Source organism: Lithobates pipiens, unplaced genomic scaffold, assembly GCF_037356315.1.
Source record: "Lithobates pipiens isolate NorthernLeopardFrog02 unplaced genomic scaffold, aLitPip1_a1.2 Scaffold_30, whole genome shotgun sequence".
Classification (NCBI taxonomy): Eukaryota; Metazoa; Chordata; class Amphibia; order Anura; family Ranidae; genus Lithobates; species Lithobates pipiens.
The window spans coordinates 95,639,877-95,667,033 of NW_027507791.1; the positions used below are offsets into that span (position 1 = coordinate 95,639,877).

The 27,157-nt window shown below is 45.4% G+C and overlaps 1 protein-coding gene across 3 annotated transcripts in view; it reads left to right on the forward strand.

Annotated features, from left to right (window-relative positions):
* The window catches only part of SPTB (spectrin beta, erythrocytic), a 205,057-nt gene that overhangs the window by 101,546 nt on the left and 76,354 nt on the right, over positions 1-27,157 (forward strand). For all 3 annotated transcript variants that reach the window (XM_077464649.1, XM_077464650.1, XM_077464651.1), the window contains 3 exons: positions 12,978-13,068; positions 19,161-19,307; positions 26,418-26,681. In XM_077464649.1, coding sequence (XP_077320775.1) covers positions 12,978-13,068; positions 19,161-19,307; positions 26,418-26,681 — 502 coding nt within the window. The remainder of the gene's footprint in view (positions 1-12,977; positions 13,069-19,160; positions 19,308-26,417; positions 26,682-27,157) is intronic.

Genomic DNA, 27,157 nt, shown 5'->3' on the forward strand with positions numbered 1-27,157 from the left:
ACGCTGAAAAAGTCCGCTGAAGCCCACAAACGAGCGGATTGTCCGCTGAAATGTGTTTCGACAGACTAAGTACGCCATACAGTCCGCCCGTGTGTACGCGGCATAAGTGTAACTTCCACCCGTGCATGTATGTGGGATGTTTCCGGGCGCTTCTGGACATGCAGTTATGTTATCTTGGGCTCTTCTGGCCATGCAGTAGTACATGTAGTACTGCAGTGTGTGATGTGTCCGGTGATGCAAGATAGTTGCTCAGAGGTATCCAGGAACAGCTTGGAGTACAAGCAGCTGGCATTGAGGCTGATCGTAAGTAGGAGTCGTTGGTAACTCGGGGACTGCCTGTAATTGGATGATTTGGACTTGATTTGTAAGAACTGGGATGGTTCCCTGCCTCCCAAAGCTTGCAATTTACAGGGAATCTTTGTCTTACTGCTTTTTACATCTGTTGACAATCCCACCAGCCTTCCATGCAATCTGCAAATTTCAACCAGTTCCTGATGAAGCAGCCGAAATGCACTTATTGAGTGGTTCTGTAGGCCTCCTCCCTTTAAGAGATCCTTTGGTTAAAAAAAACAAGGAAACTTGGTGGGAACCTGCTAGCCAAACTGCTTGTCCATCAGCACTGTATAGTGTGGGTGCAGGGATCAGTTAAATTTGTTTTTGTTCATTCTGCAAACTACATGACAAAAATCAAGCAATGTACGGCCAGCCTTAGTATTTGGGATCGATAACAAAGATAGATTTCAATAAAAGTTTTGCATGGGGAAAGGCTGCCAAATATGGAAACCACTAACATCAACAATGCCAGACAGAATATAATAAAGAGGAACTCTTTCAATTAACATTAACTATTTTAATTTTTTATGCTGCTAGCATTAGTAAATAGACAGGGTGGTCTATTTACTTGTTTTAACCTTTTTTTATTTTTATTTTATTTATTTTACACTTCTTCAGTTGCTTCCTGGTTTCTGACCTAGGCCAAAATGTTGTCATACATCACAGGAGTCTTCCTGGGCTTTTCTTTCCTTTCATTTGGCTTTCTAAGTTAAGCACATTCTCCTGCCTGCATGCCTGAGCTAAGGGCAGAAGAAATTCCAAGAAGTAAATGCTACATAAATCATCTGCCCTTTGTCAAGATGACCACAGCAAGATATACTAGAGGGGTGTTTTCCAAAGTGATTGCTCAACCAGATAAAGCATGGAGACATGGATGGGCCTTTGCTTTGAATATTAAACATGAATTAAATAGCTTTTTTAAGTTTTTGGTGCTCAGATTCAGTTAAGTCCAGCTTTAAAAATGTTGGAGCATGTAGAGATTTCCTTGTCCTCCTTTCATCTTCAGAACCCAAGAAGATCTACACTTCTTCTGAGCCTGTCTCCTCATTCTTCAATACATCGCAGTCTTCTTCTGTTGATATACTTGAAGAGATTAGAGAATTACATTTTTTTCCAACTCACTCCACCTAAAGTGACCATGTAGAATTTATGGTAGTTGGAGGCTTAATTTGCATTCATACAAAAGGTTGTTGTGTCCACCAAGTTCCCTAGAAATCTGTTAACCCTTTATTAGTTTAAATCCCACCTGCATCCAAAACTTTGTTCTTTAAGATTTTGATAGATTTGAAAATACTTCAGTCAATATTTTATTGCCATCTGTGACCAGATGGAGAGATTTAATCTAACTTCCTGTTCCTGAAACTGCAGGATGAGAAATAAGGGGAGCATCATTCATTATAATAGACACAGACAGTAAAATAACCAGACAGAGATTATATCCCTTCCAGATTTAAAGTAGAACTATGTTCTCAAATCAAAAAATAAATGCTGCAGCACTTAAAGTAGAACTACCGGTAAATACAAAACTTTTTTTTTTTCATTTTGGATACAGCAACGGAGGGTTATAACCCTTTTCCCTGATGCCAACATGGCAGCATCCATATGATATAGCTCCGCCCCTGTATCCACAGGAACTGTTTAGCTCTATAAGGCCGGGTTCACACTATTGCGATGCGGGAACGCCGCGAATCCGCGGCGTTTTCCCGCATCGCTCACCTCCCGCCGGCAGTTCACACTGCCCTATGCGGACGGCTGGGAGTGTCAATGATATGTTAATGACACCCCCAGATCCGTCGGCATATCGCAGTGCGATCTGCCGACTCGCACAGGAATCGGATCGCATGGTGTGAACCCCCATGCGATCCGATTCCGTTGCGGACCCAAAAAAGGGTCCTGTGCGAGTTTGCTGCGGGACAGCTGCGAGTTCAGCCATACTATCTGTATGGCTGAACTCGCAGTGCTACGGAGATCGGATGTGATTTGCTGTGCGAATCACATCCGGATCTCCCCCCGCAGCAGTGTGAACCCAGCCTAAAAGTCTGATTGAGAGCTACCGCCCCCATTCGCCTTTTTGTCCTCAAAAGATCAACACCTTTCCAGTGCAGAAAGTGACTCCTCCAGTCCTGGCAGACCCCAGTACAAAGGTCGCAAATGTATGGTTAAGAGAACCCACGCAGCTTCTCCTCAGAGGGCTCAGCGCCCGAAAGGCAAATGTTGGTCATGTGGAGATGATCCTATGCCTGGAAAGCTACTTTGCAGAAACTGCTTCAGGCAGCTTGCCAGAAACCAAGAGTATGAGAGTCAGCAGGTGTCAACCTTGCTCAAGAAAGTAGTCCCCAACTCCCTAGCAGAATTTTCCGGTCGTCTCGGGCAACCAAGGACAAAAGTGGATGAACAGTGTGGGCCCTGCACCAGGTTTAAACCAAGCCATTCAACCCTCTCTAACTAGGGGGGTACCAGGCACTTCAGGGGTGACTTCAGCCCAGCAGATTAGGCAGGCTGATTCCCCAGACCCAGTATTACAGCCAACCTTGCAGGCAGGGGGAGAAGATATCGCCTCCTCCTTGGCAGAGGGACCTGAATGCTCAGGCTTTGATTTTGCACTAATACCACCATTCATTAAGGCAGTAAATGCTGCACTGGAATGAAAGGATCCAGAAAACTCCTCCAAAGAATGTGAAATCCTATTATCACACACCATACAATCTGATTTTAAATTGTGTGGCTATCGCTGCACAGCACGCATTAGGTGCCTTTATCCTTTCAGGGCACCCCAAATGTGATGTGATTCTGCTGTAATTGTCACGTGGGAAAATGTGCCTTTAAAAGCATTGTTCGAAGCTGGTCGCCCCTAAATAGGAGCAGGGGCTCTTTGAAAATCACATAGCAGGAACACTTGTCCCCTCTACGTGATAATATAAAATGCCTCTGAAAAGTGACCTAAGCACAGATCGCTTTTTAGTGCAATAGCAGAGCCTGCTACAAGTGTGAACAAGCCTTTGGGTTCCATAGGAGGAACCTAAAGAAACAAGTAAGCTACCTTTCCTCTTATGACAGAAATAAGAGGCCTGTTTCAGGAGGAATGGGAAAAGGGGAGAGAAAATCCTCCTCAACAAATAGTTGGCGAAGTTGTATCCACTAACGGAGGAGGATGCGACTTCTTTATCTAACCCCCCAACTGTGGATGCGGCAGTCACCAGACTGGCCAAGAATGTGACACTTCCAATGGAAGACGCTTCATCCTTTCATGATATCCAAGATTGATGCATTGACATGGACTTAAGAAAGTTTTACCTCGTGGCAGGTGGTGCTTGTAAACCCGCCATTGCTATAACATCTGTAGCAAGTGTTATGCGAGTGTGGGAGCAGAACTTGCAGTATGCGATCAAAAACTAGCTGTCAAAAGAAGAAAGGCTCTTGATGAAATAAAAACTCTTGGCGGACTTCGCAGGTGAGGCAGCTATAGACATCCTTAGATTGTCCTCCAGAGCCATGCTCAGCTCAGTCACAGCCAAAAGAGCACTGTGGCTAAAACCCTGGGAGGTTGACCCATCCTCAAAGCAGAATTGCTGTAAACTGCCTTTTGATGGGAAGGCGCTATTTGGCCAAAAAAGGGTTACAGGAGGAAAATTAGGTCTTCTGTCTCAAGATCGAAGCTCCAGATGCCAGAGGGGGCAACCAGGTACTGGGATTTCAGAGGCTTTCACCCATCCAAGGACTTCAGAAGACGTTAGAGGGGTACACAGTCAACCTTCGTAAGATCGGAGAGAGCTAAGACTCCTGCAGCTCCCTCAGATACCCAGAAGCCCTTTTAACTCCAGGCCCACCCAGAAGGCAGTTGGAGCCAGGTTTAGCAAGACCACTGCCAGAAACGGTGGATTCAGTCCACAGTGGTGCAGGGCCATTATTGGCTGTTCAAACGGCAGCCTCCAGAAATACCTCAAGAGGCTGAATCAATGTATCTGGATAGACTCAAGATGGAGTCTCTCCATACCATAATCCAGGTTATTCAACCAGGAGACTGGAGGATTTCAGTAGACTTGCAATTTGCCTACCAGCATGTCCTGATCCTTCAGTCACACCAACAGTTCCTCAGATTTGCGTTGAGGGACAGGCATTACCAGAGCCAAATATCCAAACAAAAGAACTCTCTGCTCCAGGTGAGACAGGAAGCCTAATGATATCACAGGTGCTGTCTCGGCTTGACTCTGTATACGATCAACGCTGAAGAAATGGCTGCACGCCAAGATCCAACAAAATTCTTGTTTAATAAAGAACATCCCAAGTGTTACCGGCAGTACAAATGGTAGACGCGTTTCACACACTAACAGGTGTGCTTGGGTAATGAATATTATAATTGAATATGGTCTTCCTAGGGACACAATTCAATACTCAGCCACAGTTTCTTTGCCACCTCAGAAACTCCCCAAAATCAGGGAGAAGTTCCAACAGGCATTGGCTGCACCAGTGATGTCAGCAGCCCAGTGCATGAGTCTTCTCGGGACTATGGCTTCATGTATTCCGAAGATCATCTGGGCTCACTGGAAACTCAAAGTTTTCCAACAAGGCTTCCTGATGCACTGGAAAAGTTTGTCTAACCCAGCCAATCAGGATCACCAACTGGAGGCGCCAGCATCTCTGGTGGTAGATGAAACAAATGCTAAATGGCATCGTCCCTTAGGGCCGCAGCCATGGATCATTGTTACCACAGATGCAAGCACAGCAGGGTGGAGCGCCACCTGCGAACCACTCAAGATCCAGGACAGAGGGCCCACTCAGGGCCTAGTTTCCAATATTTCGGAACTTCAAGTAGCATTCATGGCATTGGCCACCTTGCTGCCTCATAAACAGGGTCGCCCAGTCCTGCTCCATCTAGACAACATGGCAGCAGTGTCCTAGATACAGCGACAAGGCAGGATGCACAGCCAATACCTCTTGAGAGAGGTGGAAACAATCATGACATTGGCACAACAATATCCCCAGATTTGAGGGCCATGTATCTTCCAGGCTGTCAGAACTTGGAAGCAGATCACCTATCCAGACAATTCATGAACCTAAACGAATGGTCCTTTCACCCCAAAGTGTTTAAACAGATCATCCACAGGTGGCGGTGTCCGCAAGATGGATATTTTTGCCTCATCAACCATCTGCAAGGTGAGCTGGTTCCTCTCACGCTACCCTCATCCATTAGCGAAAGGGACAGATGCCTTGACCCATCCTTGGGTTGGGCAACTGGCCTATGCTTTCCCTCCAATTTCTTTAAACCTGAAATTCCTGAGGAGATTGTTGACAGAGAATTTTACAGTCATCACAGTATTTCCCTACTGGCCTCACAGATCATGGGTCTCTCTGGCAATGGATCTCAGTGTGTGCCCACCGATCAATCTGCCAGGGACTCCTCATCTACTGTCTGAAGGAGATACTCTACATCCGCAACCATCATGACTGGCCTTAGTGGCCTGTTGATTGTAAGGCAGGGGTTACAAGAGTTAGGATGTTCTCCAGAGGGTATTAGAACTTTACAGAGTTCCAGAAAAGGGGTAAACCAATGCCATCTACTCCAGAATATGGAATAGGTTCACAAGCTTTGCAGCTGGATGTCGGTTTGACCCTAGTGACCCAAATGTATTTCAAATCCTGTCTTTCCTGCAATCTGGATTGGATTTGGGGCTCAGCCCAAGTTCGCTTAAGGTGCAAATTTCAGCCATCTCGGGTTTTACCCAAAAGAAATGGCCAGCAAACCTGCTGGTGGAGCACTTCATGAGAGCAGTACTTAGACTACACCCTCCCAAGAGAAATAAGTTCCCTCAATGGAACCTGGCAGTAGTCCTCAATTTTCTAGCAAACCCTCCTCATACTCTGAGAGAAGATTATTATGGGATATCAACTTAAAAATGGCTTTCCTATTAGCCATAACTTCATGGGGAATGGTGTTGGAACTCCAAGAATTGGGAGCAGCAGAACCTTATCCATGTTCTTCCCAGACAGGGTTGTGCTGAGACCATTGGATAATTTTGTCCCAAAAGTGGCATCGACATTTCATCTCTCTAGTGAATCTGCACAAGTTGGACATTCCAAAAGTCCTCAAAGCCTATCTCCAGGCTACTTCTGCATTCAGATGTTCTGACAGACTTTTTAATCATCATGCAAATTTAAAAGGAAAGAGGCCTCGGCCAGAACCGTCTCGGCCTGGATAGTAAAAACTATTCACCAGGCATATAGAGCGACCGGGAAGGATCCTCCAGAGGTGGTTAGAGCTCACTCAACCAGGGCGATGTCTTCTTCTTGGGCAGCATGGGCAGGATTGTCTCTGGAGACAGTCTGCAAAGAGGCTAAAACACTAGAGGCTGGATCCAGCAGCTCTTACTACAGTAGAGTTTGGGAGGAAAACCAACCCAGCTTATGTCATTTGTCAAATAAATACTAAGTTTGTAGCATTAAACCCTCCCTCTCAAAAGCTCATTATGTATCATATGTATGCTGCCATGTTGGTGTCAAGCCACAACTTCATTGGAGTATACCTGTGGTAAATTTAGTTGACTGGACATAATTTGGAAAGGCACACAACTGTCTATATAAGGTCCCACAGTTAACAGTGCATGTCAGAGCACAAACCAAGCCATGAAGTCCAAGGAATTGTCTGTAGACCTCCAAGATAGGATTCTATCAAGGCACAGATCTGGGTAAGGGTACAGAAACATTTCTGCAGCATTGAAGGTCCCACTGAGCACAGTGGCCTCCATCATCTGTAAATGGAAGAATTTTGGAACCACCAGGACTCTTCCTAGAGCAGGCCGCCCACCCAAATTGGGAAAGAAGGGCCTTAGTCAGGGAGGTGACCGAGAACCTGATGACAGCTCCAGCATTCCTCTTTGGAGAGAGGAGGACCTTTCAAAAGAGCCACCATCTCTGCAGCACTATGCCAATCAGGCCTGTATGGTAGAATGGCCAGAGGGAAGCCACTCCTCAGTAAAAGGCATATGACTGCCCGTCTGGAGTTTGCCAAAAGGCACCTGAAGGACTCTCAGACTATGAGAAACAAAATTCTCTGGTCTGATGAAACAAAGATTGAACTTTCTGGTCTGAATGGCAAGTGTCATGTCTGGAAGAAACCAGGCACCGCCCATCACCTGGCCATTACCATCCCTACATTGAAACATGGTGGTGGCAGCATCATGCGGTAGGGATGTTTTGCAGGAACTGGGAGACTAGTCAGGATCGAGAGAAAGATGAATGTAGCAAAGTATAGAGACATCCTTGATGAAAACCTGCTCCATTATTAAGGGGGTAAATCCTTCTGGGGCTGAAGTGGTTAAAGCCTTTAGATGTACTTTTAGGGTCCTTTCACACGGGCAGTCCACTCAGTAGAATCTGCTTTGCTCAGTGGGGGATCACTCTGCTGATCCCCCCTGAGCAAACGGATGACAGATCCGTCTCTGCTCACTGTGCTGAGACAGAGCTGTCAGATTCCAGCTCTCCTCTATGGGGAGATCGCATGAAAATGGACAGCCTGTTCCAATCCAATCCACCAGACAGATGGAAAATAGGGCCTTTATCTGTCTGGATTTCACAGACCGGATCGGATAGCAGCGCGTGTCAGCGAACATGTCATTGCTGACATTCGCCACTCCATAGAGTGAATGGAGCATCTGATCAGGTCTGCCTGTCATTGATTGGAAAGCACGTGTGAAAGGGGCCTAAAGCTTCGTACACACGATTGGATTGTTGGCCAACAGAGAGTCAGACTTTTGTCCAAAGGGCGTGTGCCAGGAACTTGTCTTGCATACAAAAGGCACGCAATTGTCAGCCAACAAACACAAACATAGTGACGTACTATATGGAATTTCAGCTCTTGAGCGCCACCCTTTGGGCACCTTCTGCTAATGTCGTGTTTGGTGAGCATTGATTCTGAGAATGCGTTTTTTGCACTTTTGTGTGATGGACTTGTGTACACACGATACAAAAATCTGACAACAGACCGTTGTCCGTCCAAAATGTACTAACCTGCCATCCAACATTTGTTGGTGGAACGTTGGACAACACTTGTCTGAAGGAACATACTAATTATGTTAGAATTTTAGGCAAACAGTCTGTCATCACACAATTCCCTGCCGAAAACCCGATTGTGTGTATGCGGCTTAAGTGTCTGGTGTCCCCATTGGACAGAATTCTCATCATTCCTTGTGCCAGCAGGAAGTGAGGAGAAATCTCCCTAATGGAGACGCATGCCATAAATAAAAATCTGACCGAAGTTCTGTGAGGCCGCGTACACACGCGCGGACTGTTCGCCCAACTTTGTCCGCTGAACAGTGTTTGGGCGGACAGTCCGCTCGTGTGTGGGCTTTCAGCGGACAGTTTCAGCGGACAGTTTGACGAACAAGGTTTTTCGGAAATTCCGTAAAACTGTCCGCTGAAACCTTGTTTGAGCGAACAGTCCGCCCGTGTGTAGGCTTGTTCGTCAAACTAAGTTCCGTGCATGCTCAGAAAGGATTTACACGCCGAAAGTTATAATGCAGTGTATAGGACGTCGTATTTTTCGTCCCGTCGTACGTGCCGTTCACGTCATCGCGCACAGTTTCAGCAAACTGTTCGTTCGTCGTGTGTGGCCATGTCCGTCCATGCTAATTTTGAGCGGACTGTTTGCCGAAACTGTTTGACGGACAAAGTTGGGCGAACAGTCCCCGCGTGTGTACGGGGCCTCACTTGTCTACTTTGAAGTTAAAAATGAATAACCTCCACGTGCCTGCACTTTATACCTGCTAGAAACTGTATTCCTTTTTTCATGTAACTTGAAAATAAGGACAACTGATATATTTATACTTTGGTAGCCAATCATTAAAAATTGTATTATTTCTACAAAAATGAGTACTAAAAAATATAGTGGCATTCAAGTTCCTAACATTCATGTAGGGAGGAACGGAAGGAGAAGGGCGGGACTGTTACGGTGCTAGTAATAGTTAGAAAAAAGTATATAGATGTTTAGATAAAAAAGAATATTTTATTAAATGTAGTAAAAGCGATCAAGAAAATACAAAAAGATCAAATTTAACACTATACGTATATTGGCTGGCATACAGAGCAATATATAAAATCCAACAATTAGTTTGAATAACCATAATCTTGGCAGTTCAGATGGAAAATTCCCGACATGTTTCGCCTATTGTTAGGCTTCTTCAGGGGAGCCAATAATTGGTGGAAGAGAAATTGTTTTGTTTAAAATACAAAAAAGGTTCACTACAAATAGAGAAAAAAACAAAACAGCATTAATGGAGACGGTCATATACAAAAGCACACTCTTAGTCCTCAGCATTGCCCAGGTGTCTCAGGGGACCAATCAATACAGAGTAAAACAAATAGTATATGTGTGTCATTGGAAAGTGTAAATTAATAATACCTACCAAACTAAAACAGATGCGTCTAATCTCTAAGAGGAAGACCCCACCCGGGATTGGGAAGCGAACCGATCAGAGATAACCGCCAATGCGGTGACTGCAGGAGACAAAATAAGCGAACAGGCAAATCTAATATTTTACCATTTTTACGAGGAGCTTGAAAAAGCTTCCATAGAGATTAGGGTAATTAATAGATTGAAAAAGTCCATTACAATGAGGAATAAATTCAAAACATACCTGTGCTGAGTTAGGTGTATCATGTGTTACACATGGGGAACTGGAAATTGCACAGAAAAGGGTCCTTGAAATTATTTCTAGAAGCCCGTGAATTGATCTTGATTGTAATAGGATAAAGCACAAAAAGAAAAAAGAAAAATGTTCAGATATATAAAAAGGGCCCTAAAGTAGAGCAAGAGGAAGAAAGAAAAAGGGAATTGGTTGGGCATTGTGCTCAAAAAGTAGCTTTCAATCCATTAAAATGAATCTTGCTTACCAAAATCGCATAAAAATGCAGTCTCAATTGTAGCTGTATTGTGCAAACAACAACCCAAGCGTACCCCACAGCAGACAGCAATGGAGCCACACCATTCAGGTTCCAAACGGAACGGCCAGAAAAGATGGGAAAGTGAATCTAGGGTATAGAAATGACTAAATTAAATTTGAATGAATTGGACAAAAAGGGAAGGAGAGAAGGTTGGAACAGCTACGTTGTCTGTGTGGACAAACTCCGCACTCGTTCAATAAACTGACCTTACGGCGATGTCAACTCACAAGGGCTCGGCAGGGCGGACAGACCTGCAGTGTTGGCGAACGCCTTTTTATCTCCCTCATCATCCGGCGTCTAATTAGCGACGTCGGATGTGAGCGGACAGTAGATGCGGAACAGCGCATGCGCGCGCACCCGCGTCACACAAAAGGCCTACAGTCCCCATAATGCCCGGCGGCGGCGTCTCCGTAACCAAGGAGACCGGGACGCCGCGACAGGCAATAACGGGGAACAAGGGAGAGACAATCAAGAGGGCTCAAAAGAGCCCTGTGAAGATTGTCAATCCAGGGACCCAGTGCGGCGAATGTGCTCGCCCAGCAGTCCGCATATTGACAGGTCCGGCTCCCACATAGCTGGACCTGTGTGTCCATGCAGGCACCCATAATAGGCGGAAACAAAGTGATCGGACGCGCCCCCCCCCATAAGGAAGGCAACCTAGGTCCGATCACTTTGTTTCCGCCTATTATGGGTGCCTGCATGGACACACAGGTCCAGCTATGTGGGAGCCGGACCTGTCAATATGCGGACTGCTGGGCGAGCACATTCGCCGCACTGGGTCCCTGGATTGACAATCTTCACAGGGCTCTTTTGAGCCCTCTTGATTGTCTCTCCCTTGTTCCCCGTTATTGCCTGTCGCGGCGTCCCGGTCTCCTTGGTTACGGAGACGCCGCCGCCGGGCATTATGGGGACTGTAGGCCTTTTGTGTGACGCGGGTGCGCGCGCATGCGCTGTTCCGCATCTACTGTCCGCTCACATCCGACGTCGCTAATTAGACGCCGGATGATGAGGGAGATAAAAAGGCGTTCGCCAACACTGCAGGTCTGTCCGCCCTGCCGAGCCCTTGTGAGTTGACATCGCCGTAAGGTCAGTTTATTGAACGAGTGCGGAGTTTGTCCACACAGACAACGTAGCTGTTCCAACCTTCTCTCCTTCCCTTTTTGTCCAATTCATTCAAATTTAATTTAGTCATTTCTATACCCTAGATTCACTTTCCCATCTTTTCTGGCCGTTCCGTTTGGAACCTGAATGGTGTGGCTCCATTGCTGTCTGCTGTGCGGTACGCTTGGGTTGTTGTTTGCACAATACAGCTACAATTGAGACTGCATTTTTATGCGATTTTGGTAAGCAAGATTCATTTTAATGGATTGAAAGCTACTTTTTGAGCACAATGCCCAACCAATTCCCTTTTTCTTTCTTCCTCTTGCTCTACTTTAGGGCCCTTTTTATATATCTGAACATTTTTCTTTTTTCTTTTTGTGCTTTATCCTATTACAATCAAGATCAATTCACGGGCTTCTAGAAATAATTTCAAGGACCCTTTTCTGTGCAATTTCCAGTTCCCCATGTGTAACACATGATACACCTAACTCAGCACAGGTATGTTTTGAATTTATTCCTCATTGTAATGGACTTTTTCAATCTATTAATTACCCTAATCTCTATGGAAGCTTTTTCAAGCTCCTCGTAAAAATGGTAAAATATTAGATTTGCCTGTTCGCTTATTTTGTCTCCTGCAGTCACCGCATTGGCGGTTATCTCTGATCGGTTCGCTTCCCAATCCCGGGTGGGGTCTTCCTCTTAGAGATTAGACGCATCTGTTTTAGTTTGGTAGGTATTATTAATTTACACTTTCCAATGACACACATATACTATTTGTTTTACTCTGTATTGATTGGTCCCCTGAGACACCTGGGCAATGCTGAGGACTAAGAGTGTGCTTTTGTATATGACCGTCTCCATTAATGCTGTTTTGTTTTTTTCTCTATTTGTAGTGAACCTTTTTTGTATTTTAAACAAAACAATTTCTCTTCCACCAATTATTGGCTCCCCTGAAGAAGCCTAACAATAGGCGAAACATGTCGGGAATTTTCCATCTGAACTGCCAAGATTATGGTTATTCAAACTAATTGTTGGATTTTATATATTGCTCTGTATGCCAGCCAATATACGTATAGTGTTAAATTTGATCTTTTTGTATTTTCTTGATCGCTTTTACTACATTTAATAAAATATTCTTTTTTATCTAAACATCTATATACTTTTTTCTAACTATTACTAGCACCGTAACAGTCCCGCCCTTCTCCTTCCGTTCCTCCCTATCTGTTACAATTGGGATGAGGTGCGTTGTTAATCCCTTGCCTTACTTAGCTCTCCTTTCCTAACATTCATGGTTTAATCTGACTTGTTAAAATAAACAAGGAATCTATGGCTGTGAGATGGATTTCATACATGGAACAGATTTGGGGGGGTTTCTAAAACTGGAGAGTACAACTTTTGGTGCAGCTCTGCATAGAAACCAATCAGCTTCCAGGTTTTATTGCCAAAGCTTAACGGAACAAGCTGAAGTAAGAAGCTGATTGGCTTCTATGCAAAGCTGTACCAGATTACAGAAACAAAGCACCAGAGTGCTCCAGTTTAATGAATCCTTTCCATTGAATTCTTGTAGATCTGATTCTTTTGATTGATCGATTTAATATTGCTTTCAGATATGCAGTGAATGTGAATAAAGCTAAAGAGGTGTCAGCTCTGCTAAAGGACCATGTCGATCTTCAGGATTTCCTGGAAAACTGTGATGAGGTAGATATAAATGTATTTTTACTATATTATCTGATGAAACACAAAGTCAGCTTCGGAGTTTAGAAGGCAGCATAATATTGACACGCAATCCAGTTTCTGACCTTTCTTAGAGCCCATTCACACAGGGGCAACTCCTGATCCGACTTCAGGTCGCCCCTAGTCGCCTCAGGTCGCCTCAGGTCGGACAACATTTAAAAAGCAATGTAAGTGAATGAGAGCCGTCTTAATGCACACTACTGAAGTCGCTCCGACTTCAGAAAAGGTTCCTGTACTACTTCTATCCGACTTGTAGGCGACCGGTACCCATTGATTTCAATGGAGATCGCCTCCAAGTCGGATCTCCGTCTATACGGAGGCGACTCTGACAGAATTATCAGCTCTCACGGGGGAACTCCACGCCAAATTTCTGAAAAAAATTTGGCGTGGGTTCCCCCTCCGAGAGCATACCAGGCCCTTAGGTCTGGTATGGATTCCAAGGGGAACCCCCTACGCCGAAAAAAACGGCGTGGGGGTCCCCCTCAGATCCACACCAGACCCTTATCCGAGCACGCTACCCGGCCGGCCAGGAAAGGGGGTGGGGACGAGCGGGCGGCCCCCCCCCCTCCTGAGCCGTACCAGGCCGCGTGCCCTCGACATGGGGGGGTGCCTTGGGGGAGGGGGGGCGTGAGGCCCCCCCACCCCAAAGCACCTTGTCCCCATGTCGATGAGGACAAGGGCCTCTTCCCGACAACCCTGGCCGTTGGTTGTCGGGGTCTGCGGGCGGGGGGCTTATCGGAATCCGGGAGCCCCCTTTAAGAAGGGGGCCCCCGGATACCGGCCCCCCACCCTATGTGAATGAGTATGGGGTACAATGTACCCCTACCCATTCACCTGTGAAATAAAGTACAAAAAAAAACACAACACAGGGAAAAAATATTTTATTGCACAGCTCCGGGGGTCTTCCGTCTTCGGGGGTCTTCTCGCCGGACTCCTCCGCTATCTGTGTGTAGCTCTTTTGCTAGCGGAGGAGTCCGGCTTTCTTCCTCCCCGCCGCCGGCCTCTTCTCCCGACTTCGGGGGTCTTGTCCCCCCTCTTCGGTTCTTCTGCCGGGCCACCGCGCCTTCTTATAGCTCTTTTACAGGCGGTGGCCCGGTCTTCTGACGCCGCCGCCGCCGCCGCCTTCCGTTCTTCTCCTTCTTCTTCTCCTGGAGGTGTTGACTCGACGAGCTCTCCGGCCACAATGCCAGGGACGCGCTCCGCTGCCACTTATATAGGGACAATGGGGCGGTGTCACATGGGTTGATGTCACATGGTAAGGAGGCGGGGTCACCATGTGACATCAACCCATGTGACCAACCCATGTGACATCAACCCATGTGACACCGCCCCATTGTCCCTATATAAGTGGCAGCGGAGCGCGTCCCTGGCATTGTGGCCGGAGAGCTCGTCGAGTCAACACCTCCAGGAGAAGAAGAAGGAGAAGAACGGAAGGCGGCGGCGGCGGCGGCGTCAGAAGACCGGGCCACCGCCTGTAAAAGAGCTATAAGAAGGCGCGGTGGCCCGGCAGAAGAACCGAAGAGGGGGGACAAGACCCCCGAAGTCGGGAGAAGAGGCCGGCGGCGGGGAGGAAGAAAGCCGGACTCCTCCGCTAGCAAAAGAGCTACACACAGATAGCGGAGGAGTCCGGCGAGAAGACCCCCGAAGACGGAAGACCCCCGGAGCTGTGCAATAAAATATTTTTTCCCTGTGTTGTGTTTTTTTTTGTACTTTATTTCACAGGTGAATGGGTAGGGGTACATTGTACCCCATACTCATTCACATAGGGTGGGGGGCCGGTATCCGGGGGCCCCCTTCTTAAAGGGGGCTCCCGGATTCCGATAAGCCCCCCGCCCGCAGACCCCGACAACCAACGGCCAGGGTTGTCGGGAAGAGGCCCTTGTCCTCATCGACATGGGGACAAGGTGCTTTGGGGTGGGGGGGCCTCACGCCCCCCCCTCCCCCAAGGCACCCCCCCATGTCGAGGGCACGCGGCCTGGTACGGCTCAGGAGGGGGGGGGCCGCCCGCTCGTCCCCACCCCCTTTCCTGGCCGGCCGGGTAGCGTGCTCGGATAAGGGTCTGGTGTGGATCTGAGGGGGACCCCCACGCCGTTTTTTTCGGCGTAGGGGGTTCCCCTTGGAATCCATACCAGACCTAAGGGCCTGGTATGCTCTCGGAGGGGGAACCCACGCCAAATTTTTTTCAGAAATTTGGCGTGGAGTTCCCCCTTGAGCTCATTCTCTGCTTGGCCGCGGCAAAAGTCGCCTGGCCTGGGGCGACTTGTAAGTCGTCCCAAGTCGCGCTTGAAGTCATCACAAGTCGTTTTGAAGTCGGGCTGTGATCTTAACTCAAGTCGTGTCCAAGTTGCCTGACTCAAGTCGCCTACAAGTCGTGTTGCCCCTGTGTGAATGGGCTCTAAGCCCACGTACACACGGTCTGAGATTTTGCCAACCAAATCCGTCGGATTTTGCCCATCGGATTTAGTCCGACGGATTGTGTCCGAAACTGTTGCATACACACGGTCGGGCCAAGTTGGCGAAAAATCCGATCTTTCAGAACGTGATGACGTAATTTCGTTCCGATGGGACTACATTCAGGCTAGTAGCCAATAGCTTTGATGTAGGAATTTGATCTGAGCATGCGTGGCACTTGGTCTGATGAAAATGCTCTACACATGATCGGATTAGGTCCGTCCGGCCCAGTTGGTCGGGAAATATTTCCAACATGTTGGAAAATTGGGTCGAACGGAGATTCGGACGGAATCAGTCCGATGCATACCACACACAGTCGGATTATCTGACGACATGGTCCGATAAGACTCATTCCAACAGATTCTCCGACCGTGTGTACAGGGGCTTAGGGCTGGTTCACACCACAATTTCTGCTTTATTTTTGTTTTTCTGCATATACACATGTTTTGTTCCAGGGCATTTTTCCTTTCTTTTTTTTTTATCTTTTTTTCTTCCTGTGATTGGAGCAGAGATCAGTGACATGTAAAACACAGCCACGCCCCCCACAGTTAGCAGCATGCCCCTAGGACACACTTAACCCCTACACTGCCACCTAGTGGTTAACCCCTTAACTGCCAGTGCCATTTACACAGGAATCAGTGCATTTGTATAGCACTGATTGCTGTATAAATGACAATGGTCCCAAATATGTGTCAAAAATGTCTGATGTGTCCGCCATAATGTCGCAGTCACAATAAAAGTCTCTGATCGCCACCATTACTAGTGAAAAAAAATTATTAATAAAAATGCCATAAAACTATCCCCTATTTTGTAAACGCTATAACTTTTGTGCAAACCAATCAATAATCGCTTATTGAGATTTTTTTTACCATAAATATGTAGAAGAATACGTATCGGCCTAAACTGAGGAAAAAAATGTTTTTTTTATACATTTTTAGGGATATTTACTATAGCAAAAAGTAAAAAATAATGTGTTTTTTTTAAAATTGGCACTCTTTTTTTGTTTATAGCGCAAAAAATTCAAACCACAGGGGTGATCAAATACCACCAAAAGAAAGCTCTATTTGTGGAAAAAAAAGGACGTCAATTTTGTTTGTCGTCAAACGACCGCGCAATTGTCAGTGCCGAATTGCAAAAAATGCTATGGTCTTTGGCCAGAAAAATGGTCTAGTCTGAAAGTGGTTATAGACTTACCTGTAGGTAAAAGTAAAAAAAAAAAAAGGGTATACAACCACTTTGGTGTGTTTACATGTGTTCCGGTGCATGTACATGAGTTTTGCCATGTTCCGGATGAAAAAAATGCAGCAGCATGTAGACAGCACTGGAACTGACTGCACTGGTATGAACTAGAGCAGTTGGAATAAATGGAAAAGACTGTGCATGCATTTTTGATGCATTTTAAAAATGCACTGGAAAGCAACTGCTGTGAGCCAGACCTTACAACGAAATCACACAGCAACGTGAGCCTATTAATTCTATAAGTATGCATTGTACATAGATCTGCAACATGTACAATTAACCAAATTCACATTTCAGTGTTACCGGAATCATAGGTATGGGATAATTTGATGTTTATGAGGATCTAAAACAAAAAAAAAAATTGTGATATATTGCACATTAACTGTCCCTAGATATGGTGGCTTCATTCGTTTTCTTTTTTAATAGTAATACACTTCCTGTCCTAGGGTGACAACCAGTGGGAGCTGGTGCTCAAATTTTTTTTTGGGGGGGGGGGGGGGCGCAAACAAACCAAAAAATAAAAACACATCAAGCACAGCCACTGTGCTCATCAAGCGCAGCCACTGTGCTCATCAAGTGCAGCCACTGTGCTCATCAAGTGCAGCCACTGTGCTCATCAAGCGCAGCCACTGTGCTCATCAAGTGCAGCCACTGTGTCCATCAAGCGCAGCCATTGTGCCCATAAATTGCCACCACTATGCCATCAAACACAGCTACTGTACCCATCAATTGCTGCCACTGTGCCCACCAATTTATAGTATAATATAGTAATCCGTTTTTCAATAATCTGGTTACTTCCCAACAACATCATTTTTATAGGATACATTGACCTTCTTTGTAGCATGTTACATATTAAACCCATAAGCATGGTGTAACATATTACAGATGCACTAGCCTCCCCACCCCCACCCAAATTCATTCTTTTGACAGTGAGCAGGGAGTATTCTCCCCCACTCGCTGTCACAATCTTAAAAAAAAGCCTCATTCATTCACAGTGTTCTGTGAATGTGAAAACTACAAGTACCCACAGACTTTGAGCTTTTCTGTTGAGTGCTCTAGTTCGTTGAGCTTCCTGTCATTCAGCAATCGCCTGGCCATACCAGAAATAGGGGCAGACAGCTACACAGACATTCTACAGGACCATGGCATTACACCCACAAATGGGTGCAATGCTTTACAGGCTCCTTACAAAAAATTTAAGTAAATGCATATTTTTTACCTGCAAGAAAAAAGTGAAGTTATTTATTTTTTATTTTTTTGTAAAGAAGAACTCATCCTTTACTTTTTCTTCACCCCCTAGCCTATTTTCTTTGTGAGTGTGTTTCTACACATGGGTGTCTAAGTCATCATACTGGGCATGGATAGCTATTTTGCGTACACTGGCATAGAGTTATTTCATTGAAGGACAATGTTTTTATGGGGCCTGAAGACCTTTTTCCACTTTATTTCCACCTGGTAGTCCTGTAAATAATACATATACTGTCCCTGGCTACCTTTACCCCACTGTATCTATGGAGGCAGCCATGGTTGCCACCCAGGCTGGACTACTAATATGTCTTCCTTTGTTCATCTCTCTTACATAGTGGGTAATGGAATTAGTAGTTTACATAAGAAAGAAAAGATATTTTTTGTTTTCAGTTTAGCTGACAGGCAGTGACAAGATAAAGGGGTAGTTTCTGTACTTGCTGAAAATGTTCTTAGGCTGAAAAATTAAAACTAATGAAGCCACTACTACATCTAAGGACTAGTAAATTGCAATATATTAAATATTTTTTCTTTGGTTAGTTAGGCTCTAACTAAAGAAAGAGACCTATTCCTTATTGGGACAATGAATAATATTGTATCAAGTGCTGCACTTCCAGAGATTGCTAAATCAGATTAAAACACTATATATAATGTATGGACATACGTATATGGTAAAAAACATTCTCGGAATTTGATATATCATATTATTTTTAGTATGATCTAAATAGGGTAGAAATAAAAATGTTCCTCATTAGCAATTGTTAGGTCATTGGATATAGGTTCAATATGTTGATCCGAAATATTGTCTAGATAGAAGACAACTGTGTAGAAATCCATGGTTGATACTTAAAGCGGGAGTAAACCCAGTTTCAAACATTCCCGGCATGCCGGAAATGCTAACTTTCCCATTGGTTGTGCTCTCAACCAAACTTTCAAACCATCCAATGGCTGGTGTCATAACTGATCACATGTTAAGCATTATGGCAGTTGAAGAATTATTAGAGGCCAAGATGGCAGCTTCCTTGACTGAAAACGATAGGAGGATTTACTTCCACTTTAATATTTGTGTCTGCAGAATATCAGTTATCACTTGTAACTGATGTTATCTGATGTTTTTACAGCTAACAATCTGGATCAATGAAAAAATGTTGACTGCCCAAGATACATCCTATGAAGCAGCTCGTAATTTGCACAGCAAGTGGCTGAAACACCAAGCTTTTAAAGCTGAAATTGAGTCCAACAAAGACAGACTACAGAACATTGACAAGGTAAATGCTGGATTCTTTTTCTGCTCTTCAAGGGGAAATTGTAATGGCTCTAGGGCCCCTTCACAGCTTTGTGGTCCTAACGTGTGTTAATGGGTGTTATGGCAGCCCATTCATTTAAATGGCTTCCAACGCACCAGACAGACCCAAAATCAGACTTGTATTTCTTGCAACAAATAGTAGTGCATAACTATGTGCTGTGGAGTGCTGCCACGAGAGTATGTTGGGGGTGCCATTCAAAAAGAATAGCACCCCACCATAGTATGTAAATTTCTAGTGAGCTGGAGTAACACATAAGACAGGTGTAAAGGCAGCCTTTTTGTTAGTTTTATATTATTTTTATAGTTTTCAAGTTTATAGGGTTTAAACTTTCTTTTTATATCTGTATGTGTACAATCTCTGTTTTACAAATAAACATGTTATACACGACAAAGGATTCCCAGAACACCCTGGCTTAGCTAAAGATATGGTACAGCAAACAGTATGCTTTTAAACCTGGTGTTTCTAACTGAAATGTCAAATGTAAATTTGATTTACTGCCCTTGAGTCACTTGTACCTGCTGATGAAGTATAGAAAATGTAAAAAAGGAGCCTAGTGCTCCACCTCCTGACTCAAAGGGGGTGTAAAGTCAGAAGGTTTTTTTTATCTTAATGCATTCTATGCATTAATATAAAAAGCCTTATGTGTGTAGCAGCCCCCCTTATGACTTACCTGAGCCCCATCTCTGTCCAGCAATGTCCACGAGCAAATCAACCGACCAGGACTCTCCCTTCTGAATTAGCTGACACACAGCAAGGGTGCCATTGGCTCCCACTGCTATCAACCAAAGTTAATAAGCCATTCAGGATAGAGGGGGCAGGGCCAAACAGCAGCTCCATGTCTGAATGGACACACAGAGCTGGAGCTCGGCTCGGTTGACCCAACAGCAAGCTGCTTGCTGTAGGGGCACTCGACAGGAGGGAGGGGCTAGGAGCACCAAAGAGGGACCCGAGAAGGGAAGGATCCAGGCTGCCCTGTGCAAAACCACTGCACAGAACAGGTAAGTATAACATGTTTGTTATTCAAAAAAACAACACTATTTATTACATTTTATCTTTATAATCCAGCCCACAACTTATTATTAAAAATAGAAATTATGTAAAATAAAAACATAATAGAAATTATGTACGGTATAAAAGCACCGTACATAATGTATATTTTTTAGGGTACATGTAAACATGATCAACTTATTTAAATATGGGCTTCTTTTTTTTTTAATTTTAGTGCAATAAAATGTGTTCTTAGGAGTGACCATATTTGAACATAACTTATGTGGACTTCCTGTTTGTCTGTGCTAGACAATGGGTTTAGCTTTAAACTGCATATCTATGGGTCTCCAAACTCAATAGACCTGTGTTGCTGATATCCTAAAATGGCCATACACTGTTTTTTTTTCCAATCAGCTAGATTATTTTATCCACATCAATGAAACAGATGGAAGAAACCCCTTGGGGGCACTGCAATCTGAAAGGGGCACTAGCTGAAGCTGCTGATCGCAAAAATTTTGCCAACATGTCCGCTCAGCAGAAGTCGATTAAACAAACAACCTCCGTCTAGCGGTTGACACACTGATCAAAATTCAGCTGATGTAGCAGGGAATTTCAATCAGTTTATGGCGGCCAGCTATAGGACACAAAGGGGGTTATTTACGAAAGGCAAATCCACTTTGCACTACAAGTGCAAACTACAAGTGCAAAGTGCACTTAATGCCGCGTACACACGTAGCCAACTATCCGGCGGACTTAGTCTGACGGACTTCCCGCTGGACTGTCCGAATGGGCTACTTGCCCACACACGGCACTTTTTCAGCGGACTAATACGGCGTACTAAGTCCGCCGGACTATCCGCCGTACTTTTGAAATGAACGGATTCGCCCCCACACACGCGGAAGAAAGTCCGCTCATTTCTCCAGGTAGCCGGGGCCAGCGAAGGAGGCGATGCTGGCACCGCCACCTGGTATGGATTAAAGAGGAATCCCTACGCCGAAAAATCGGCGTAGGGGTCCCCCCCTAGGTCCACATCAGACCCTTATCCGAGCATGCTACCCAGCCGGCCAGGAAAGGGGGTGGGGACGAGCGAGCGCCCCCCCCTCCTGAGCCATGCCAGGCCGCGTGTCCTCAACATGGGGGGGTGCCTTGGGGAAGGGGGGCCGCGCGGCCTCCCCACCCCAAAGCACCTTGTCCCCATGTTGATGAGGACAAGGGCCTGGGTTGTCGGGGTCTGCAGGCGGGGGGCTTATCGGAATCCGGGATACCGGCCCCCCACCCTATGTGAATGAGTATGGGGTACAATGTACCCCTACCCATTCACCTGTGGAAAAAAGTAAAAATAAAACACAACACACAAGGGTTAAAATAGTTTATTGCACAGCTCCGGGGGTCTTCCGTCTTCGGGGATCTTCTCGCCGGACTCCTCCGCTATCTTCTGCTAGCTCTTTTGCTAGCGGAGGAGCCCGACTTTCTTCTTCGCCGACGCCGCCCTCTTCTTCTGACTTCGGGGGTCTTGTCCCCCTCTTTGGTTCTTCTTGCCGGGCCCCCGTGCCTTCTTCTAGCTCTTTTACAGGCGGTGGCCCGGTCTTCTGTCACCGCTGCCGCTGTCGCCGTCTTCTGTTCTTCTCTTCTTCTCTTTTCTTCTCTTCAGATGTTGCCTCGTCGCATCCTCCGCTCACAATGGCAGGGACGCTGCGCGCGGCAACTTATATAGGGACATCACCGGATGATGTCCCCGCCTATTATGATGTCACAGTCCCAGAGGATGCATGCAAGGAAAATAAAAAACAGCATTTTAACTTGCACTTGATTGGATGATAAAATCAGCAGAGCTTCCACTCATTTCAGATCTTCCCCTTAGATTTACAACGACAGCACTTCCAAGTGCACTTAATGCCGCGTACAAACTGTTTGATCGTTTGTACGCGCCATTAAGTGCACTTGGAAGTGCTGTCGCTGTAAATCTAAGGGGAAGATCTGAAATTAGTGGAAGCTCTGCTGATTTTATCATCCAATCATGTGCAAGTTAAAATGCTGTTTTTTATTTTCCTTGCATGTCCCCCTCGGATCTACAGCGATTTTACTTCCAAGTGCACTTTCAGTGCATTTTCAAGTGCATTTTGCACTTGTAGTGCAATGGATTTCCTTTCGTAAATAACCCTCAGGCCGCGTACACACGCGCGGACTGTTTGCCCAACTTTGTCTGCTGAACAGTGTTTCAGCGGACAGTCCGCTCGTGTGTGGGCTTCAGCGGACAGTTTCAGCGGACAGTCTGACGAACAAAGTTTTTCGGAATTTCCGTAAAACTGTCCGCTGAAACTTGGTTTGAGCGGACAGTCCGCTCGTGTGTAGGCTTGTTCGTCAAACTAAGTTCCGCGCATACTCAGAAAGGATTTACACGCCGAAGGTTGCATTGCAGTGTATAGGACGTCGTTTTCTAGTCCCGTCGTACGTGCCGTTCACGTCATCGCGCACGGTTTCAGCAAACTGTTCGTTCGTCGTGTGTGGCCAAGTCCGTCCATGCTAATTTTGAGCGGACTGTCCGCTCAAACTGTTTGACGAACAAAGTTGGGCGAACAGTCCCCGCGTGTGTACGCGGCCTCAGAGTAATTGCTTGGATCGATTGATAGATCTGTATATTTAATACAATATTCAAAACCAGTACATTTAAAACCAGTGCAGTTATTACAAGATCCTCAAATAGCGGGACTACTGTCTCATATAAAGCCTCTGAACAATAAACATTTAGGATTATTTTCCTATCAAACAGCTGTCACTTTAATTTCCAATAATTTTTATTTTTATCTTTTTCAAAGACATGTAACAAAATTACAAATGCTCATTTAAACAAAGCCATGAAGATTACCATAGCAGAGCAAAAGTATGTTTGACAATGTGAAACTGATGTTTAACACTAAAGAGTGCACATAAAGCGGAGTTCCACCCACGTTTTTCACTCTTTACCATACAGCAATAATGTGCATCCTTAACCACTTCAGCCCTGGAAGATTTGGCTGCTTCAATGACCAGGCCATTTTTTGTGATACGGCACTGCGTTGCTTTAACTGACAATTGCCCTTTAGAGATTTCTTTTGGTGGTATTGGATCATCTCTGTGGTTTTTATTTTTTGCACTATAAACAAAAAAAGAGCAAACATTTTGAAAAAAACACAATATTTTGTACTTTTTGCTATAATAAATATCTCCATTTTTTTTTTATATAATTTTTTTCTCAGTTTATTGATTGGTTTGCGCAAAAGTTATCGCGTCTACAAAACAGGAGATAGATTTATGACATTTTTATTATTATTTTCTTTTTTTTTGCGTTTTTTTTTGACTGCGACACCATGGCAGACACTTTTGACCAATTTTTGGGACGGTTGACAATTATACAGCGATCAGTGCTATAAAAATGCACTGATTACTGTAAAAATGTCACGGGCAGGGAAGGGGTTAAAACTAGGGGGCGATTAACTGTGTTCCCTGACTGTGTGTTCTAACTGTAGGGGGAGGGGACTGACTATAGGAGATGACAGATCATGGTTCCTAGCTATTAGGCACTCACGAGCTGCATCTCCTCTCCTCACAGAACAGGGATTTGTGTGTCTACACACACACACATGTCCCTGTTCTGCCTCTCGTGCCCGCAATCGATCGTAGCCGGCGGTCATCGCGACCACTGGTCATGAGCAGCAGAACCCTAGCAGTGCAGCGGGCACGTGTGCACGCCTGCTATCCCGCTTAAAGGAGCCAACATACAGCTACGAGGGTTCGCAGGATCGTCCCGACCTGCCGCAGTATAATGACGGCGGCTGGTCAGCAATTGGTTAAAATAAATTGCCAATTTATTGAATTTTTTCTGTTCACTTACCTGATTTAAGCCTATACTTCATTTCACTTCCTCCTTTAGCAGCCGCAGACTTCTACATCATTTCCGTTTTTGCATTGGCTCCTGGGAAATCTTGGTCAGCTTGGCATGGCACTGCTCCTATAATATTTAAAGTCCCACAAAAAAAATTTTTTTTAAGTCAGCAGCTACAAATACTGCAGCTGCTGACTTTTAAAATAAGGACACTCACCTGTCCCAGGGTCCAGCGATGTCTTAGACAGTATCTTCATCCCCTCCCCCCTGAAAGGTGCCAAATGTGACACCGGAGGATTCCGAAAAATGAGGTTCAATTTTTGTGTGAACCTCCGCTTTAACATTGTGTCTATGGAAATTCTGGATGCAGGAAGGAGGACACTGTGGCTTCAAATGCCCACACTGGAGATGGCCGTGCTGTGTAGGAACTTCACAAAGTAAGAAAACGATGCTGCACAAATAGAAAACTGGGCATAGTTGACAGCATACCTTTGTTACATTGCACAAAGCATGAGTATTCTAGGGGTATTTTTATCTTAAAAATTATATTTTTGACGGAACTCCATTTTAAGTAACTCCACAATGCAATATAAAGAACAGATTGGGTAAACAAAATCCGGAGTATGTCATCTTGTGCAGATCCCTGGACAGAGGGTCCTACAGTATAAATTTGAATATACCGTATATACTCGAGTATAGGCCGACCCGAATATAAGCCGAGGCCCCCAATTTACCCCAAAAAAACTGGGAAACTTATTGACTCGTGTATAAGCCGAGGGTGAGACATGCCTGTCCATCCCTGTGTGTCCGTCCATCCCTGTGTGTCCGTCCATCCCTGTGTGTCTGTCCATCCCTGTGTGTGTGTCCGTCCATCCCTGTGTGTGTGTCCATCCATCCATCCCTGTGTGTGTGTGTCCATCCATCCATCCCTGTGTGTGTGTCCATCCATCCATCCCTGTGTGTGTGTGTCCATCCATCCATCCCTGTGTGTGTGTCCATCCATCCATCCCTGTGTGTGTGTCCATCCATCCATCCCTGTGTGTGTGTCCATCCATCCATCCCTGTGTGTGTGTGTCCATCCATCCATCCCTGTGTGTGTGTCCATCCATCCCTGTGTGTGTGTCCATCCATCCATCCCTGTGTGTGTCCATCCATCCCTGTGTGTGTGTCCAGCCTACCTGTGTCCCGAGCCTCCGTCCCGAGCCTCCGTCCCGAGCCTCCGTCCCGTGCCTCCGTCGTCCCGTGCCTCCGTCCCGTGCCTCCTCCGTCCCGTGCCTCCTCCGTGCCTCCTCCGTCCCGTGCCTCCGTCGTCCCGTGCCTCCGTCCCGTCCCGAGCCTCCGTCCTTCTGCCATGCTTCGTCGGCGTCTCGATCGGCCATTCCTCTGTTCAAAAGCCGCGCCTCCGTCTGTGATAGGCGGAACACTCAATTTCCCAGCAGTCTGTGGTCCGCCTATCACGGACATCCTCTCATCCTCGTCCGTAGTATGAGGATGAGCGGATGTCCGTGATAGGCGGACCACTGACTGCTGGGAAATTGAGTGTTCCGCCTATCACAGACGGAGGCGCGGCTTTTGAATACTAGAATGTCCGCCGTCTGTCTGCTCGACACGCTGATCGGGCAGGCAGACGGCGATGACTCGAGTATAAGCCGAGGGGGGCACTTTCAGCCTCAAAAAAGAGGCTGAAAATCTCGGCTTATACTCGAGTATATACGGTAAACAAAACATTTATCTCCAGATAGGAAAAAAAAACAATAAGACAAAAGAGGAGGAAAAGGAAAAGTGACTGTGCAACTACATTCCGCTACCAAAGATACCAAAGAGCCAAAAGGGGCACTAGGTGTTCCCTGAGATATTTGATCCATGGGTCCCAGGTTTTTTCGAACCCTTTTTCATTTTATTGTTCAAGATAGCTGAAAGTCTTTTGTTAACCAATGTCCAGCATTATTTAGCCTTAACCAAGTCAAACAGGACTATCGTAGACTTCCAAGAGCTGGCAATACCAATTCTTGCAGCTATGAAAACAAATGCGATTAGCCGTCTTGTGTACCTAGGAGCCTCCAATGCAGGATGGCCCAAGAAAGGCTGTTGTTAATTTTTTTTTAAGGTTTGTCCCTGTCAAAGTGTAAATAAAATAATAAACCCTTATCCAAAATCTTCGCACTTTCGAACATGTCCACCAGATATGAAACAGCTGTTACTTTCTCCTCTCTTTATTTCAGAAGGGAAATGAGTTGGCACAGGAAAAACCACAGTTTGCTCCAACGGTCTCTGAAAAACTCCATGGATTACATGAGCAATGGGATGAGCTGGAGACAACAACCCTAAAAAAAGAGCAGACTCTATTTGATGCCAATCGCTCTGAGCTGTATGAGCAAAGGTTCGCAGATATTGCTAAGTGGATAAAAGACATGGAGCAGCAAGTAGAATCTGATGAGTATGGAAAGGACTTGACCAGTGTCAACATCCTTCTAAATGAACACAAGGTAGGGGAAAAACTGTGTATGTACAGTAAAAGCTAATATAGAGCCATTCTGGTATTGGTTAGGCATTGTTTTACAGTTGACATTCTATATCAGTCATATATACAATACCTAAAGATTCTTCTGATGCTATTTTTATTGATGAAAGGAAGATTTGCCTCCATCTTGAGTTTATCCAAACCAATTTTTTTTTTAGCTCCTAAATGTGGAAGGGTTACAGCCTGCTTTATATTGCTAAATATCATAAAGTATGTGGTCAAATCCAGGATTAACTAATATTCAACATATGGCACCAACATCCCCTAAATATGGATACAAGAAATAAATTGGGAGGTGTGAGACTTTATAGGTGCACTTGATACAAATGCATACAACATGGATTATATAAAAAATATTTTTTTTATTAAATCACATAGAAAAAGATAAAACCATTTCATACAGTACATCTGCATGTGAGTAAAGGACATGACTTTCAATGT